The 20,106-nt window shown below is 44.2% G+C and overlaps 1 protein-coding gene across 2 annotated transcripts in view; it reads left to right on the forward strand.

Moving 5' to 3' along the window:
* Nucleotides 1-3,423: 3,423 nt before the first annotated feature.
* plekhh3 (pleckstrin homology, MyTH4 and FERM domain containing H3) overlaps nucleotides 3,424-20,106 on the forward strand; it is a 31,869-nt gene continuing 15,186 nt past the window's right edge. The window contains exons 1-3 of one of the 2 annotated variants that reach the window (XM_076753574.1): nucleotides 3,424-4,075; nucleotides 9,672-9,727; nucleotides 18,385-18,479. In XM_076753574.1, coding sequence (XP_076609689.1) covers nucleotides 3,941-4,075; nucleotides 9,672-9,727; nucleotides 18,385-18,479 — 286 coding nt within the window. In that variant the 5' untranslated portion in view covers nucleotides 3,424-3,940. The remainder of the gene's footprint in view (nucleotides 4,076-9,671; nucleotides 9,728-18,384; nucleotides 18,480-20,106) is intronic. The other variant, XM_076753573.1, reaches the window with a different exon arrangement.

Below are 20,106 nucleotides of genomic sequence, written 5' to 3' on the forward strand. Positions count from 1 at the left end.
TCTGACCTTAGACCGGTCTTTTGAAGAGAAACTCATGGAGATCACTGAAGACAGAGCAGCTGTGTTGAGCAGACGCAGAGCTTCTTATTGAATTATTTCTATATGCGCCTGCGAACCACATTGGAAGCTCAGTTTCAAATAAACCCTCAAATGCAGGAATCCCACAGTACTCCTCAAACATATCAAAAGATTTGATCAATCATCGCCCAGGGAACACTCAAAAGAAAACCATAACATGTAGCCACCCAACTGTGAACCATGGAAGGAGCTCCATGGCAGACAAGATTTCACATCCCATTCTGTTGACAGTCAATCTGGTTCACCAACATAAGAGTCTGGCTGTGATGCGGGCTACAGTGAAACAGGATCCTGCAGGCAGAAACTCAAAGGGGGAGAGGGAAGGACAGAATGAGAGAGAACGCAGGGAACAGGGCACTGCTCTGCTCTGTCTCCAATCAACTTGACATGTGTGACTTGTGTCTATGTCTCCGCTGGAAACCCCACGCGCCAACTTCAACAAACGGTGTTGTGGGGAGTGGTAGGCAGAGAGTGGGTGGTAGCATGCAGAAATAAAAAAAAAAAGATGAAGAGCAAAGTTTAATTAACAGCACAGTTAAGATCAAAAGCAACAGAGTGATGACAATTTATTTGATTTGCAGGAAACATAATCTTAACCCCACTGTTGTGGTTTCACGCAGAGTCACATTTTTCTTGTTGTTGGAGATATTTGAGCAAATTTCAGAGCTCCGCCACGTCCAGCATCAACATCCCAGCATGCTATAAGCCTTCAATAACTACTCTTTTACTCCAGATTCACACTTCCTTCTCCTCTTGCTTCAGGCAAGCCAGCCTGGCCTGTGTTCATACTGGGAGCCCAACCAAATCATCTGCCCTTCTCCTGATCTGGTGCCTCAACCTGACACACTGTATCGGGTTATCTTGTGCGTATCCCAATGTGTGTGTGTGTGTGTGTGTGTGTGTGTGTGTGTGTGTGTGTGTGTGTGTGTGTGTGTGTGTGTGTGCGCACGCCTGTGTGTTAATGGAGAATCATGTGTCATCTTCTGGGAAAGAGGGGAAGCGACTGACAGAGGAGAGGGCAGAGGAAGACAGTGAAAGAGACTGAAAGAGTCGGGGAGGGGGTTTATGAGAGAAACTCGGAGAATATCATTGTAGTTTTTCTGGTTGTTTCTTTTGTTGGCAGATAATAAAAGAGCAGTCGCAGACAATATTTAATGGCTTACTGATATTTGAACACTATGCTGACATACTTATGCCTTTTTGTACTGACTTCTGCTCTTTCAGAAAACCGTACATGGAGGGAGGGCTTTTCTCTTTTTTCACTTTACTGGCGTGGGCTGAGGGAGCGAGCTCTAAAAATAAAACACATGTTCCTCCAGGTCTGTGGGAGCAGGGGCCCCCAGCGTATTGTTTTGGGATATGGGGGAGGACAGGCCTGGAGAGAGATACTGCAGAGTGGATACAGACACAGGGAGAGCAGAGGGGGCAGGGCTGCTGTACTTTCAAGAAAAGAGTTGAGGAAATATTCTCTCTTGCATATGATACGTTCTTTTGTAATGTGCACTTGCATGTTAAAAGGAAAGGAAATTGAAATAAAGTCAATTCTGCTGTGTTGCGCAAATAGCCATCTCTCCTTTCCTGTAACCACTGAGGGTTGAAATGTGGGGCAGTTTGTTTGTGTGTGTTACTTGAAAGTGTCTGAGACGGGGTGAGGGGTGGTCAGGATTACTGTCTATAATGCTGAGCACACCCCAGCTGAAAAGGTGCATCCATGAGCCTCATTATTGATTTACAAAGCCCTCAGGGAACCAGTAGGCGCAAGGGTTAAAAGTATGTGAAGGGTCAGTGTGCTTATGCATGCACACTGCAAAAACTGCATCTAGTTTGTGTGTGCGTTGTGGGGGATAACTGAATCAAAGGAGTATATCCATCAAGCTAAAGAGGGTAGACCAGCAGCTAAGAGCTCTTCTTGGTGAGGAATGAGTTAAAGCCAGCTGACTGAGATGTGTGGGGGGAGTTTGCACAGAGCAGAGAAGGGGAAATGAAGGGATATTAAGGGAGAAATAGGCATGAGCGCCGAGGGGGCTGGATATATCACGTGTCTGGATTTAGCACCAGTCCTCCTACCTCCTACTGCTGTATCTTTGTAGACTGTTCAGCAAAGTGGAAGAGGGAAGAGTGGGGGAGGAGTGTGTGTGTGTGTGTGTGTGTGTGTGTGTGTGTGTGTGTGTGTGTGTGTGTGTGTGTGCATGTACAGTAAGAAAAAGAGAGTAAAGTAAGAGAAAGAATAAGATATACAGAAAGAGAGTGTGAATGTGCTGCAATCAAATACTGAGGGTGATTAGTGATCTCATGACACACTCAAATCTGATCTCCCCTTAAAATGGAGTATTTTTAAAATCAGCCAGTCATGCTCTAATGTTCACTCACTACTGATGAAGATCGCTTTCAGTTTGATAGGAAAAAGTAAGCATAGCACATTAAGCTGTGACACTTTAAAAGTTGACTAAGCAAATATAACAGCACAATCGCAGCAGTGAGGACCCATGAGGATATAAGTTCTACAAGATTTTACATATAAACATATGATCAATTCATAAGTATGATGTCTTCTTTAATATATAACATTAACCAAATTAAACTTTATTTAACTGTGTCACCAATAGTCACCCAAATAACATAGTGATAAAATAATACTGGCGGGGGACATTCTGCATAATGAGTACTTTTACTCTTGATACTTTGAGTACAGTCTGATAATACTTCTGTACTTTTGCTCAAATGTAAATTTGAATGCAGGACTTTTACTTGGGATGAGGCAAATCTTCCATCACTTGTGATTCCATCAGAGACAGTGATTTTAAAAACAAAGTGCAGTAAAGTAACTACAGACTCATTTTTGAGCAACTTTCTATGCTATCTGCTACTTATGCTTCTATGCTATAGCTGTCATGCTATTTTCTATGCTTCTTATTTTTGAGTTGTAACGTGTTTCTGTATGCATATCGGCTATTCAGATGTGCAGTTTGTCAAATCTGTCACTGTAGGTTAATGAGGTTACAGCATAGTAAGACGAGGCAGGAGATTTAAAGCATAATTTATGTCCATTCCCACTCACTGTGAGTGTAACTCCCTGTGTGAAGAGTACAGATACGACAGGGTGATTACAAAAATACCCTTACTGATGAGTACTACAAACAGTATTGCCCAAACATCATGGTGTTTTGGATTATTTGATGATTATCTACCAGAAGACCTGCGATGCTTTGTCAGTGTGGAGGGGCGTGCGCAGTGGGCGTGCCATTCCGGGGAGTGTCTGCCTTCAGCCAATCACACTTTGGACGTGAGCTCTGTGGGCGTGACCGCTCCTCCCACACTATCCTGTCCCAGCTGCAGCACGCTTTTGTTCAAACTCACAAGTCAGACAGTCGCGTCTTTACAGAGGTGCACTTTCATGTTACTCACCAAATGTGTTCAGAAAACGCTGACAGCCACAGTGTCGCGCCTGCCGAGCGCGTTCAGCTCGATGTCTTTTTAACCCTCAGTGGCAGCTTTGGAAACTAAATTTGTTTTTGTTGTCCTTTGATCGTGTGAAGTTGCTCAAACAGGGACAAGCAAGGTGGCGTGAGCAAGTCAACTGGAGTCCTGGAAGAGGGGAGGATTTTCCTTGAACCAGCTTTCTGCCGGTTTTGTTGGAGTATGACTGCTGTCATGAGCAGTTAGTAGACATTTTACATGTTCTTTGACAGAAAGGAGGGATTTCGCTTATGCTACCCTTCATCCTCCTCGCTGGATATCTATGGAGAAGGTGTCCTGTATACTCTCACGCAGCTGTTGGGAGTTACTTGCGGCCGAGGCAACACCGTGAGTGTTGAATTCACCGACCTGGATAGCAGAAGACGACACACTTAACCTCATTTGAATGCCTTTGCAAGGAGTTTGCTGGTTTCTGTGCTGCAGGCAGGGCTTCAGTTTGCTCGGACGGGACTATGGGGAGAAAGAGGAGGAAGAGTCTTTTGAATTGCGCAACAAGGAGGACTTGACTCCCAATGGACGGGTAAAACTCTCCACCTGCACCAGACACTAACTCATGTGCATGAATTTAGCCTACACACAGTTCACAGCAGAAGTTCATTTAGTACATACGTCTTTGACATTACACCTTGAACATTTCATGAAACGCAGGAGCATAATTTCAATTCAAACAGCTTTGGCTCTAGTTCCTGATATGAAAAGTATTATTTTTGAAAAGTAAATACGAATTGGACTTTCAGGGTATTAAAAGACGTGCAACCTGTGCTCATAAGATAACCCATACTTTGAAGTTGCAAGCTGCAGCGTTCACGTGTGAGCTGTTAACTCAGTGGGAACCATCAACTTGTTCTGTGCGAGCCTCTGTAACAGATGCTGGAGACAGAATGTGTTGCTGCTGGCCAGTTTGACGTTCAGGTTTGCACGATTTTGAAGGCTTGGGCAACATTGAGCAACCCCCCCACCACCCCCACCCTTACACACACACACACACACACACTCTCTGATGCACACACATACACACACTCTGATGCAAGCTGTAAAAGCCAGTGTGTTGAACTGATCCTGTGTGTTTGGCCTCCGTCCGCTCAATTGCAAATAAGACTGCGGCCTTGTCTTCTCTGTAATGTTAGTCATCTGATCAGGCACAGAGAGTTCAGCATTGTCCACCCACTTGTGAGGGGGCATTGTTGCCTTGAATTGAGGTAGGCTCTATCTGTATGACCCAATGTACAGCTCTTTATGTACAGTCTCTTAGAAAAATCCACCCTTTAATATTCATTGGGATTGTGCTCTTTTCCTCGCACACAGACTGGCTCTTTTTATGGAGAATGTTCTCATAAATTTTCAGCCTTTGGCTCCAGTGCAAGCTTAATTTTCATGATGTATTATTTAGAGCTGCTACCATTTGGTAATCGATTCATCATTCCACTCATTTTCAAGCAAGAATGCAGAACATTTGCTGTTTTTCTTTGTCATTTATGGTGAAGAGTCTTTGGGTTTTGGCCTGTGTGGTTGAATAAAAGAAGCACTTTGAAGACGTCACTTCGGGCTCTGGGAAATTTTTCACAATTTTATAGGCTGAACAATTAATCATGGAAATAATTGGTAGTTGCATCCCTTGTATTTTTGGTATCCTAGGCCTAGACAATCTGTACTGCAAAGACATGAACAGCATGGCTTTGGAGATGAAAGTAGTGCCACCTGGAGCCAGTATTGCATAGCATGCTAAGCTATTTATTGGCCCCTTTGTCTGGTTGCAACCAACCAGTGCGACACCACAGCGATTTGCATGAAAACGTTAGGAACAGATAAGTTTTACACAGTTATTGCCTCAACAGAAGTCTAACAGTACCAGCAGCCACCAGATAAGAGCAACATCTGCTGCTCAGGGGTATCCAGAGAGGTGTCGGTGTGTAGCACTCTTCTTCTTGGCAAACATCCCTTTCTTGGTCATAATGTACCATCTGTCTGGCCATTGGTGGTCAAAGGAGCCCTGCTCTGCTCCATATTCATGATCAATAAAAGATCATAGTAACATGTCCCAATGGAGACGCCTGATGGCCTTTTAAAACAAAACTTTCCTGGATCCCACATTGAAATGCAGCCTTTGCTCCCTCTGCAGAGTTGTGCTCCTGTGGATGGCTTTGGTTTCATGTTGATTTATTGACTTGTAGATATGTTGTTTGGAGAAGACCGTGACTCTATCAGATGATGACCTTGATCGAGGTATTGGGTTCTGGTCTATCTTTAGGAGGGTTGTGGTGATATAGATTTCACTGTATACCATAGTATGAAAATTTATGGTTAGCATACCATGTATATTTGCAGATCTATGGTATTGAATTCTAGCAGATTAGTGTCATTAAAAGAAAATGTTTCTTCTGTTTTCATTCCTTCAAGGGTCATAGTAACTGATAATAATAACAAAAATGACCTAATACCATGTTACCTTGAAACATGATATTTGCCGAGATGGTCATTGTACCATGAAAATCTCGTACCGTTGCAACCCTAATCCTTAGTCTCTCTCAGAGATAAGTCACATTGCACACTGCTGCATTTTATGCTCAGCTCAAGCATACTCATGTGATGTAATTTTTGCACAAGAATAGCAGCGTCCATTTATTTTTTTTATATAAGCTTATGTGTGGCAGTGCAATACTAACTAATGTGTGTCTCATCGTGCTTCTCTGTCTGTAGAGCTCCTCTCTCCTCTACTGTGGTGTTACATCACTGATTCGAGTCTTAGTAATGTTGATTTCTCACTCATAAATATTCATAAATGTGCATTGAATCGTCCTGAGCCATAAAAACAAGAGTATGCCGGTATTAATCTGAGTGATATATTTCCCTTTGAGGAACATTCTTTCTCAACCGTGTGGTTAGGCCTGTTCAGAGTAGTTCTTAATGAGACGAACCACTTTAATGACTGATGTAAATGAAGTGCTTTAACTAATAACCAAAGGCATTAAAACTGCACCTTTGGCCTAAAAAAGCATCTTGTGTTATAATAAATCCACGCAAGTGTTCTGAACTTATTGATTATTGATCCCAAATGCTTGCAAGTAATCAATCCACTTCCACAAATCCTGTTTCCTCTCGATCTGTGTCACTGGTTTACGTTAGCTATTGGAAGTCTGTGTCAATAGTTCACACTGAGCCAATAATTAAGACCACAGCTGAACCACTCTAAGCCAATATCATCAGCTGACCTACTCTTAGCCAGTGAAATTCGTTATGCTCCCCAGGGCCCCTCCCCTCAGTGTATACACATCTAACTGGTACTGTTTGGCTTTCCATGGTGTCAAAGGAGGGGGTGGGGTGGAGGGTTGAAGATGGCCCACAATGATTCCCAGGGAAAGCCCCTCAGGGCTACGTTCCATCATTTACCCAGAGAGCTCCATTTCGTCCAGGGCTTGACAAGCCACATTTTCAGACAGCAGGTCAGACCTCCCTGAGTGTATGTGTGTGTGTCTTTCGGGCTTCGTAACACTGAAATACTCCATTTAGTAGACCTCTGTCCATCTCCTGCCAGGGGTGACCACAGTAACCCACAGGTCTGGTGGAGTCTCCCTCGCTCAAGGCTTCCAAAACCTCCACCACGATCTCCTGCCTTGTTTTCCGACATGCTGCCAGAGGATGCCACGATGTGTAGCATCCACAGCACCAAAAGCCATAGGCGACACACTGTTCCTTGCCAGGACTCTTCTCACTGAGGTTGGAATCATGAGTCAGTGCTGACGCTTGTGTAGGTTTGGCCTTTAAGAGCACAGGACCATGTCAGAACCCTTTCCCTGCATGTTTACAGTCCTCATTCAAAGAAACTGCTCTCCAACAGCTGCCCAAACAGTCACACTGAGCTGAATGCCTCCAGTGTTGGGACAGCAAGGCACTAATTTTAGGACAGGACATCCGTCATTCTCTCTTCTTTCCATGATTCCACTGAAACTTTATTCAGTTTTTATGTAACGTTAAGTCACGTTTACCAGGAAACTGCTGCCACGGAGTGTTTGGGCCTGCACAGTTGTAAGTGTGGGCTGCAGTACCGCAGTGCATCCTGTTACTCGGAACAAATGGGCACAGTCCGGCTTTGCTGAGAGCGGGTCCCATCAACCGTCACTACTGCCCTCTGTCTTCAGAGGTGTCACGGTATGCTGGTTTATATTTGGTTTCCGTTGCGTCTCTGCCTCACCACCTCCAGGCCACACATCTGGTCTTCAGGCCGACACTGGCTGAGCCCAAGCATTTCCTCCTGGTTACTCAGCCTCCCAGGAGAGCTGAAGGGAGAGAGAGCGAGAGTAGACGAGGGGAAGGGGGGGGCGGTGAGCGAGAGCGGAAGTCAGCCACGGAACGAACACATCACGGCATCTTTCCCTCTTTCCCTCCATGCTCAGCTCTAGTCTGGAGTGATTCATCCCCTGCCCGTCCAAAGGGAGAGCTTTTGCCAGGGTTCTGCATCGCACGCTATCCTTGTTCCTCATCCCACAGCCCATTAACTCCATTGGAAAGCTATTTTTCTGTAAATTGTCACGTTTTGCGGGGAATTGCTCAGAATTTTCTAACTTGATCTACCTGACCCATTAGTTTATTGATCCTCTGATTAGTTTACATCATGGAATTATAGCTATGCAGTTGGTTGATGTGATTAGTATTGATTTGTCGTTTTCAGTCATGACTGTCTGTCTGAATTGGTTAAATCATTTATGGTTTGCAGACGGGTTGGAAATTACCGTGCACACACTCTTCCATTCACATGCTGTTTTCTGACACTGTTCAGTTATTCTTGCCAGTCTGGTTTGACTTTTACAGTACCTCTCCTGAGTTAAACATTAATCAGGCCTCATTATCCAAACCCTCATCTTTTCCTCATTTGCCTCAGAGTCCATCTGCCTTATAAATATAACACAGACTCCATACGAGCCTATAAATTTACAGTTCTTGTTTTCTTTGTTATTTTTGAGCCATCCAAAAAGAAGCAGTAGGCATTTTTGCATTGCAAAGGTTATACTTAGGCTAGTTTGCCCAGTAGTAGAGTGTGGTGTGTGAACTGTGAGGGGCCCAGAGCTGACCTGGATAGTGTTTCAGGTAGGCCAACACCCCAGAGCTGGGCTGGGGCAGCCACAGGAGCTGGCTCAAGGCTGTGGCTCACAGAGACAACAAGTCAGGCCACGGGGACACACAGTGCTGCCCTGCACACCAGGGAAGTGGTCCAAATTGCACACAGGCAAGCTCTGATGTCTGATGGGGTTTTCCAAGGTCAGGTCGGGAATCTAGAGGCCCGAGCACTGTGAAAGGAAACATCCTTTCCCATCTTCTACTTAACAGGGAAGTCCTGGAATGAAAAGTTCATTGTTCCACCCATGAAATTTGATTTTACGTGTCTGCCAGTGGCAGCCCCATTTGTAGTCAGCAGAAGCACAACCCTAGTTTCCATACAAAACTGATTTCCAAGAAAGAGGGACTACGATTGGATATGAATAACTGGCTTGCAGTCGAGATAACTAATTTATAGTAATTCTGTTAGTAATTTGTTTAAGGTTTGTAGCTGTGTTCATCAGATAATCAACATAAGCACGCCATCAGTTTACTACAGAATATGCTGTTTTTATGCAATCCCCCCAGGGGTTTCTTTGTCTTTCTCACTTATTTTCATCAAGCTAACAGCATTTTATCACCAACTTGTGACACTATAAACATGCGGGTAGAAAAGATGAAGGTAACTGTTCCTGTTATGAGTGCAATCTCAAAGACCAGGGTTATTTTTAGGTTAACAACCTTCTCAGTGAAATGACTGAGCGCATTTCGGGATTTGCTGGTTGGGGTGCATGCAGTTATTGCACAAAAGATTCCTCTGTTCCCCACTCCTATATTAAATGAGCCTGTTTTGCATGCCATATTTCTCTCCACCAGCTCACCCTTGCAAGTGAAAGCCAAGCATTACAGGAACAGAGCAGCTATGTGCTGCAACTGCCAGGAACGGCTGCATGCTCTACTGTAACATGGCCACTGAAGGCAAACTATTGAGGGATCACTCCAACCTGTGGACTAGTTCTAAGGACAGACTACTGTTTGTGTTATATTATCATTTATTTACCCTATTCTCTCTCTTCTGTTGACAGAGTCCAGCTGAGGTGACTGTTTCTCAACCAACTCGCACGGCCAATGGAACAAATGGGTAAGGAGAGAGAGAGAAAGAGATTTTTTTTAACCTACATTTTAGGAAGTAATAGTTCCTTATTTTACTGTTATGCTTCCTCTGAGTGCTGGGGTTTTTGGTGTTTCTTCCCATGCAGGCGCATGTGTAAGAAAAGGCCAGTCACTTGATTTTTCACCTCATCTGCAGTGTATGTTACCGCGTGGGGCTCTCCTCATGTGCCTAACCTCATATGCTCACATGTGTGCACATACGAGTGGTGCAGATTCACACGCAGATTGATCTGACATTTCCAAGCTGCAGCAGTGCTTTTGATTGCTTATGGATAATTCTGACTGTTAGAGTTTTGCCGTGCAGAGGTCGGCTGTTGCTCGGGGCTCCAATGGTCAATTGTATGTCAATCTTCCATCTAGATGGTTGTCACCAATCACAGTTGTAATGTCAGGTTAACTCTGACCAACAAATCCAATCACTCTGTGAGTTTGAAGGCTTTGCACTCAAGCTGACAGTTACAAGGAACCACTATGCGTCTCAAGAATAATGAAATTCAAATGGTCATGTGGTTGACAAGTGAATGCGAGTGCCAATGAAAAGAAGTGATTCATGGAGGGCTTGATCCAGACTATTAGTGCAGGGCTGTGATCTCAGACAGTGATGTAGCCAGGCTCTGTTCCTCTCTGTCTCTGGCATCATGCCCTTATCATCCCCCCGCCCCTCTTCCCCCATCCACAATCTCTACTGTACATCTGCCGACTCACAGGCAATGAGTCACAAAGCTCGACGTGCACGACTATCATGCACCACACATGAATAGACGAGGGTCTGCAACAACTCTCAACATGAAGAGAGCTGCCTCAGGAAGTGGGAGCTGAGACATTTTGCTGCAGTCATACAGGACATGCTGTCTCCTGAGGCTTGAGGGAATGAAGGAAGGGAAGATGTGAGGAGGGAGGCAGGCTAACTGGACTGGGTGACTCAGTCCTACCTCAGCAGCACTCCCAGAAGAGGTGTGGCTCGTGTGTGTGTGTGTGTGTGTGTGTGTGTGTGTGTGTGTGTGTGTGTGTGTGTGTGTGTGTGTGTGTGTGTGTCACTTTGACAATATCATGGAGGTGGCCTCGGGCCTCATGGCATAATTAACTACTGGTTTTGAAGGGAGTGCGTTAAAAGCCTGGCTGTAATCATCACACTTTGTGCAGAGATTAGAGAGCGTAGTGCTCGGTCATTACCTGGCCAATGACTGAACACGCCCAGGAGTTCAGCCGTATAGAGGGAAAGCCAAGCCAGGCTGTGATAAGTCAGGGCATTGTGATGTAGTAAATGGTGCCATATCCATTTATCTTCAGTCTCATGTTACAGGTAGGGCAGCTCTGGTTTACTTTGTACTTTCATTGAGCTATTGAATTGAAGTGTCCAGAAGGAGGCATCAGTCTCAACTATTAGTTGGAATAATGGTCCATATTTGATGGTGACAAATTGGTGGGGGATTTGTATTTGTCCTACCAGACTGAGGTCAATATGGTAATGCTCAGATGATTTGTCATGCTGCAGGCATAATGTGGTTAGGGAGGGAGGCTCACCTCTGTCAAAACAAGAGTGGCAGGTAGAGACACAAAACTGACTGTGGACCATTGCAGGGGTCTCCCAGCAGTAAATTGGCATATTACCAATGTATTTTGCACATCGTATGCGAAAATTACACGTGATTGTAAAAATCAATCAGTGCTGCAATAGATGTATGTCTGCCCTGACCTCTCTCTGTCACAGGCAGCTTAGGGTGTGGGTGATGGGCATACAGCATCTCTGCAGGCAGGCTTGTTTCTCAGTCAGCACAAAGTGGCAGGCAACGTGCTCCCTCCGGCCGTTCTCACACTCAAATCTATCTTACATCATCACTATTTTTTCATCCTCACTTTTTCACAAGTTCCTTCTGAAAGCTGGGGCAGAGCAGAGTACAAACTGTACCAGAAGCAAAGTGGACACTTAAGGACTTCTCCATCTCCCTGTCACGCCATTTGTCTGCTTTCTCATTAGTCCCCCCTCATCTTTGACGGCTTGTGACAGTCAAAAAAAAAAGTTCAATCTTTGGTGTGGTGCTGCCAGGCTGAAATGTCTGAAAGAAACCAATGTTTCAGAATGTATGTCATGTGTGTGAATTTATGTGTGTGTGTGTGTGCATGAAACATGTGGGTGTTTGCGTGCAAAGCTCAGAAGTGGGCCCCATGATAATTGCCTGTCTGAGTGTCTGTTGGCTTGTCTGTCAGCCATCCAACCATCACAAACAGCATCAGCAAATGTAGAAAGTTTTAATCCACATCGCTAAGTTTCACCATGAGAGTGACTTCATCTCAACTGAGAAGTCACTTACACTCTCTATCATAAAATTTCTTGCTGATCAACACTCTCCTCCAGTCACAAACTCAGACTTCCTGTCACACACACGCCCCCCTCCTCCTCCTTTCTCAAAACATGACTTTTTTTCCTCTCCCCCTCTGCCTAGTCCAGAGTTTCTTGGCAGTGGTCTTGAGTAAACAGCGTATTTTTAGCTGGGAGGTCATATAGGCCCAGTCTTAATCACCACATTCCCATTTTCCCACCAGCCCAGCTTCATCCACAGGCCCTCGCAGCCAGCCCTATGCACCGTGGGGGAGGGGATAGAGTCTTCAGAGAGAGATAAATGGATTTCTTCAAAGAGAAACTGATTATTCAGTGCTACAGTATGACCCGCTGTATTTTAGCGAAGGTCGTCTCAGATAGTTTTATTTGTCCTCAGTGCTTGTTCGAATGCCTAATAAAGTTGATATATGGTTGTCATTTGTATACAGTATATAAGCCTGGACATCAACAAGAAGCAGCTGCCTTGAGGTCATCTGTTTGAATTGCTTTTTGGACTCATCCAGGCATTTCATCCATCAGATTAATCTTTCTGCATTTCTGTGACGCGTCCACACAAGGGTCATTTTTGCAATTGTGCATGTTCTTGTGGTCACAAGGACCCGCTTTGTATGCTGGAACATGTCTCCACTGTTTCCACTGCGGTCGTGCAAGCCCAAGAGCAAGGACACTACTTTTCTAACTTTAATTAGCGTCTCGCCGTTTTGATTAGACCCTGGACTGAAATCAATTACTCATTGCTCCAGCAGCTACCACCAGACAGACACGAACTAATCAACCCATTGTGCTGCTCGTTCTTGGTGGATTTAAGTGTGTCACCGGCACTGTCATCATGAAAGCACTCCAGACAATATGCTCATCAGTTGTCATGACCTTATTTCAGTATGTGGAAGCCGCTGATATGCTGTTGATTGGAGTCAATCTGTGGTTTTATAATGTAATAAAAAATGATGCATTTTTGTGTTGGTAGATGTGGAAAAGCAGATTCAGACTGGGCTGTGTTTGCATATCGTTACCCCACTGTTAGCCTGAACTACTTTCGCAGTGTTGTGCATTCGTTAACAAGTTAAACTCCATGTAGCTCCTTTCGGTATTAACTGATCTAGATCTGCAACAATTAATTGGTTAATCAATGAACAGAAAATTAATGAGCTATAAAAATCAACATTTTTTAAGCTAAAATCAACATTTGCTCGTTATGTTTTTTGAATGTGAGGATTTGATGCTCTGAACCATGCATCTTTTGACTGTTTTTTGAATTTTCTATACAATTAATATGAATTTTCACTGTCAAATTCCCAATATCCCCGACTTATAATTACAAATGGGTGACCGATGTGACCAGTTTTGATAGTTTTACGCATAACTATGGATTAAACGATCTGGCGGCAGCTGCCACTGACTCCTGAACTATTTTTTTGTCATTGGAAATTGTACTGTCTCTAGTAACTGCAGCTATTACTCATCACATAATCACAGTGGAAGACAGAACAGGCTCAAGGCAGACATTATGGACAAGATTTACAAGTAGTGAAGTTGCACTGAGGCACAGTAGCTAAAATCCCAGCAGCCTTGACTGCAGTGGCATTAAAATTAATTGCTTTCATGCTGATAAAAAGCTTGCTACGTAACATCACAGCCACACAAGTCTTTTCACTAATGCGGCTGATTAGATCTCTTCTCAAGGCTGTGTGGGTGTGTGCACACTGTACTGGACTGACATCTCCTTGACTCTCCTGTTAGTTTTGTTTCACCTGTTAGGGCGGGACAACATACACCTTTATCACTCTTTTAAGCATGTACATGGAATTTGGTGACCTCATGTAATTCCCTGTAAACCTCCACCTGGTTAAACTTGAACAGGAGTGTGTTTTACAAGGTCATGTGTTCTTAAAATGCCTTTATTAAATGATGTGTCATTATCACGTCCTATGCAAATGTTGTGGGTTGTAAGTAATTTAAGCAAGTTCTTTTGTCATTAGATCTTTACTAATAGGTTGTAAGATACAGAAAAGGTGACAGAAAGGTGAGGGAGTACCTGAAGCTACCGTACACAACAACAGAAATGTGAGAACGTATGTATACATAAAAATTTTAGAAAGTATGTCACACACAACCTAGTACTGGTGACAGTTAGTGATGGATAGATGAGTACTGAACACCATCAATATCTGAGGGCCTCAGTGGCTTTACACCATACCGTATCTCACTCATGTGCAGAAGCCAGGGGTCACAAAGTGGTGAACCTCGCTCCATCCTCGCTTGTGAACGCCTGAGGCTTTCGAGGATGCCCCTTTTTATACCCAACCACGATACTATCACCTGTTACCAATGAGCCTGTTTACCTGTGGAATGGTTCCCAGTCTTTTGTTGCTCCTGTCCCAACATGTTGGAAACGTGTTGCTGCATCAAATTCAGAATAAGCAGATATTTACGGAAATCAATGAAGTTGATGAGGTAAAACATTAAATACTGTCTTTTGTTCCGTTTTCAAATGAGTATATGTCAAAATGGAAAAGCAAATGGTCACATTGTGTTTCATGTTTTACAAAGCGTCCTATCTTTTTTGGAATCGGGGTAGTACGTACCGCGTAGGGAAATATTTCCCTTCCTCTCTCAACTCGTGTTTCTTCTTTTCAGACTTTTGTTTTTGGCAAATTCCCCCTCTCTTACCTTGTGGTGCAGCTAGCAGTTTATTTTCTGGGCTGAGCCTGACCTTTGTGATCTGGGCTGCTGACTTTTTCCTTTCCACTTTGGTAAACAGGTAATTGTGAAGGTGTTGTGAACGGCAGTGTGTCGATCTCAAACAGGACTCAAAACACAGAGCAAAAGAAATGGCTCGATTTCCAACATATTCAAGCTTCAGAGTGGCGTGACCTTCGAATGATGCTCCTCCTCTGCAGTAGCTGATGTTTAGTCCTGGAGGGGAGCGCAAGAGACGGAGAGGGGTGCTGTCGGTAGATGTGCACTCCAGTTATTCTACGTGCTGTCTAATCCCCATGTCAAATTGTTTCCTGCGCTCCACAGGAAGTTGCCCACTGAAGGCCCCACCGTCACGGCCTCTGCTGGGATTTCTGGGAATGCGGGGGCGGTAGCATGGGGGGCTGGGGGGGTTGCGTGAAGGTGGGGGTTTTAGGGCTGCTGGACAGCTGTGGAGATCCCAAAGCCCCCACATCAACAGTGCTCAAACGTTTGCCCCCAGCTGTATCATGTTTAGTTTTCTGTATTCGTAAGCCGTCTTTTGTTTCGTGACACCATTGATTGGATTGCGACTGGAAAGAAAGTATAGACTGAATCATGTCATGCAGATGTTAATTAATGAAGTTAGACACAAGAAGACGAGAAAGAGTTTTTCCGGCCATGTATGGAATCGTGTCATTGTGCTTGTTCTGCTGCCGCGTTTGTGTTGTGCTTGTTCAGAAAATGATCCAGTCAAAGCCGTCCAGTGTTGTACACTGTAGTAGTAATAATACTATTGAAGAATGCCACCCGATTGAGTGTGTTTAGGTGCAGGAGGGGCACAGAATGTTTTGAACAGATGAAATCACACATCATTTTATAATCTATTGTCCATCAGATTTGCTTGAAACAGGCCAGTTCCTGTTAATGGATGACATTTTTGTTCAGTAACTAAGGAGAGCTTTGCACTGTGTACTGTGTACTGTGTACTGTGTGTGTGTGTGTGTGTGTGTGTGTGTGTGTGTGTGTGTGTGGTCAGTTGATGCTTACATATTTACATTTCTTCTGCTTTTGAGGTTTTTCTTTTTTCAGCTGTCATTTAACCATTGAGCATTGCATGTTTTTTAGAGCACAACAATTTTGTAAGTTTTAACAAAGAGAACAAAATGAGTGTGAAAGAATGAAAGAACAAACAAGTGTCATTATAACAAGAACAGTTTGTTGTCCTAATGAGACACTAAGCAGCATTTATGCAACTTTATACTGCTGTGGTCACCAGCCAGGGAGGTTTTGGACATTAGCCTTTTTGGACACAATGGTCGAGCCGACTCTAAGGCAGCATTTGAATTGAAGGTCAGCGCTACAAAAGGTCAAAACCTGAGTTTGGACCTGTGCTTCTGTCCCCTTTCAGTCCCTCCTCTGTCTCTACGTGGCCTAAAAGGAGCACTGAATCGGACTTTTAAAATATTTCAGGTGAAAGATGAAGGCAGAGCAGTTAGAGGCAGAAAAACAGATTCGTGTCTGTGCTAACAGGATGGCAAAATACCCGCATTTCTTAGAAATCTGCAGCCATGAAAGCCAAGCTCGATTTTGAACTCCAAGAATATTCCTGCAAGATGTTTGACATTTTGTACCACATAACCTCTTCAATTATGGGTTTAAATCCTGCTGCAGGATCTATGGATCCCCATTAGCTTCCACAAAGTGGTCAGTAGTCTCATTGGGATCCATATAAAAACAACAGTAAAAAAAGACAACAACCAGCAATCACAGCATCATTATGACAAGAAAATGCAACATAAGTCAAACACGAAAATCACAAAACAAGTCAAATGACTCACTCACTGCACATTAAACAATAGATAGCAGCTGTTTTGTTAGCGGTTCTTTGTAAATTGAGGAATTCAGAATTAGCTCAGCTATAGTATCAGTGTATGCTAAATTGAGATTTAGAAACTTAAGTGTAAGGACATTTTTTATTGCTATTGCTATTTTGGATGCAAGCCCATCACAGGCAACAGCACACAGTAAGCAGTAAAGGTATTGAACATAAACACCCCCCTGTGCAAAGCAGGCTATATTCTCCAGTCGCCGTAGTTTTTCTACAAATCCAATCCCTCGCTCATCTGGGCTACATATAGACTAACTCTGCCTGTCTGCGTGCATGTCTCCGTTACGTAGCAGGAGTTATTAACAACCTCAAATAAGAGACGTCGTCACATTTCTGTGTTTATTTTAATACCTATAAGTGGGGTCTGTGTATGCAGGGACTGTCAGAGGTCCCCGAAGGCTGCTGCTGTAGCAGGCGAGACGGCTTAGTTATACGGCCTCACTAGTATAATGTGACAGGATCCTGATCTCACTTCTGCTTTCTGATGATGCCGTGAACCAGTTCACACACACATACGGAAAAAACTGGCCCACAATATAAAGTTTCACTGCGTCTGAAAATGAGCCTAAATTAGAGTCTAATGCCGCTCGGTAAGGGTCTACAACTGCAAATGCATTTCATAAAGGAAACACATTGTATGCATGTAAGCATAATAGGCACTGTTTGAGAGTAATGTCACAGAGGTCAGGCTGATAAACAATGGCATAGACAGTATCAGGTCAGCGCACACAAAAAGAAAGGAAGTGGCTTTTGCAGTCATGAAAGCTGAGTCAAAGCAGAAAAGGCTATATTCAGACTCATTGATGATTGCTGCCTTCCGTGAGGAGGAACCCTCCAGAATTATCGGATCAATACGGACATAAATCCGCTGGCGAAGGAGAAGGTAACTAGAGGCCAAAGATCCCTGGGAGGGGGGGCTCGATTCATTTCCTGAGCTATAATCCCAGGAGGAGGAGGACAGGAAGGAAGGAGGGGTTTGTCACTTGTACCTCACATGCCAGTTAGACACAGGAAATAGAGAAAATAAACGAGTAATTAGATAAATAAATGAGGAGAGATAAAACCTCCGAGCAATCTAATAGACTGGAAATGGGCCTTGGCCTAAGATAACAAAGTCTAAATTTGACCACAACGTAGCCTGAGCAGATGTTGAAGCGTCGTGTATGTGGAGGTAGCTGCAAACACGATCGTGAGGCATTAAAGAGGGAAAGACAGAGCAGCGGTTCAGCAGATTTACAGATGTTTTTGATGTTTCTGGTTTTAACTATCCAAGGTTGTGACCTCTTGAACCTTCTGCCTTCCTCTGACCGGCATGAGCCGGCTGGCTGGGAGTCAGGCCGGCGTCGCTCTGTCACGTTTATTTTCAGTCGCTCGCTCGGCTCGGCAGCCAAAGTGATAAAAGAGAGACGAGCTGTCCACAGTGGCGTGGTATGCATCAGTGTGTGTTTGCGTGCTTGCGTGCTGCTAGGGAGGGAAAGTAGGAGAACGCGGGTGGACAGATATTCGTGGCACCTCTTCCAGTCCCCCCTGTGTGAACCCCACCGAAGAGTATCAGAGAGACTTGTAGTTGGCACAGTGTCACATGGGGGGGTTCACAGCCAACTGTGTGTCTCTTGGCCAATTAGCTATCCAATGGGAGGGAGCAGTCAGGGGAAGACTGGGGCTGAGAGGGAAGCTGAGTTATTTGGTTACATTCTCTCTCTGCTCCTCCTCACAGGCACACTGTCTCGGAGGTGTCTGAAGAGATGAAGAGCCTGATCATTGAGAAGAACAAGATGGGCCTGGAGGAAGAGCCTGAACTGCTGGTCAAAGGTGAGCCGGACTCACAGCACAACACCACCGTTTCTCTGGTCTACCTGTGACTGAATGCATCAACCTGCTTCGGCTGTGGTGAACATCAGCATTAATCAATTAGTCCATCGACAGAAAATTTTGATTTGCATTTGGTTGTTTAAGCAAAATGCTGATCCAGTCACTGACTCGCCCTCTTTGATGCATGAATTTGCTCCCTTTTTGTCTTACATCAATGCAAATCGAATACTTTTGCATTTTGGACTGTTGATTAGACAAAAGATGCAATTTAAGTACCGACATTTTACAGACTAAACATTTAATAGATTAATGAAAAAAACATCCGTAAAAATAATGTTTAGTTGCAGCCCTGCTTCGTCTTCGAGTTATTAACTGAGGTCCTTGCAGGCTTAGGTTGCTGCTGTTCACCTCATTAAGAACTGTATATATTTCATTACCCTAATTGTCTCCTAATAAGTACTGTCGCAGCTCCATGCTGTGCTATCGCCCCGTAGCCAACCCGTCTCTGACCACATGTGGCCCACAGCTGCTCCCACTCCCCCCCGCTCTGCGTGTTCATGTAAGGATAGCTGCTGGCATCAGGGGCGCCGTCTTTGGTGTGTGATGCTTTTGAGGAATGATCTCATAAGATATTTCTGTGATATTTTTTTCCTTTTTTTTCCCCTTCTTGGCCTGCTGCTGAAAGAGAGCAGTAAAATGCCAGCACTTGGATAAGTTACGTCCTGTTTGGAATGGCGGCAGTCAGATTGCCTAATTCTGACAGCAGTTACTATGCGCCCTTGGCTAGTGCCCCTCCCTTACTGCTGTCCCCTCTCTGTCCCTGTCTCACTGTCGGAGGAGAAGAGCTTCCCTCCAAAACAGAGGACAGCTACTTTCCTTGGGCCATTGATTAGGCTGTCACTTGGCATTTTAGCTTTTGCAGCAGGCCAGCGCCCTTCAACCGACCCCGCTATTACAGCTTCGACAGCAGTTGGACACCTCGGAGCATTTGATAATCCCTCTCATTTCTCTCTGTGTTACACAAGTATATGTTCTCAACAGTTCCTTCACGAGGGCCTTTCTCCTTGTTCTCTCTGTTTGTTTGTTTTTCAGCAGGACATCCTGGGGCTATCTGAGGTTAATGTTGCCCCAGTATCTAAAATAGGCCACCATCATCATGTAGACTGATGATGGAAGGATGAATCGTAATACCCATGGAGTGGTGACAGAAAGCGATGTTGATTGACGCGCGTTTGTTGATGTACAGTTAAAATGAGCTGCCACTCACATGATGCAGGGCTTCTCATACTCTGATCCAAAAGGGGAGAAAAAGTTTATTTGTGAGTTTTATTGTGCATAAATGCAAAGTTCAGGTCCAATTTAAAGTTAATATCTGCCAATCTCTCATCCTTTTAGTCCATTTACATTGTTCAAACATGGAAATTTTTTTCAAATTTGTGCATGAAACACATTTTTTTTTGTAATTTGCAATTATATTTTTTTGGAATTTGTGGAACAAACATTCAGTACTCGAAAAGTGACAGCAGGCTTGCAGGAAAGAGGTGGAAATGCACAGAGAGAAATTGTTTGCTCAATCTGTGTTTGAGGGGGCAGGGCCTTGGGGGGTCAAGGGTCACAAATGAAACAA

This window comes from Chaetodon auriga, chromosome 16, assembly GCF_051107435.1.
Source record: "Chaetodon auriga isolate fChaAug3 chromosome 16, fChaAug3.hap1, whole genome shotgun sequence".
In the NCBI taxonomy this organism is placed as follows: Eukaryota; Metazoa; Chordata; class Actinopteri; order Chaetodontiformes; family Chaetodontidae; genus Chaetodon; species Chaetodon auriga.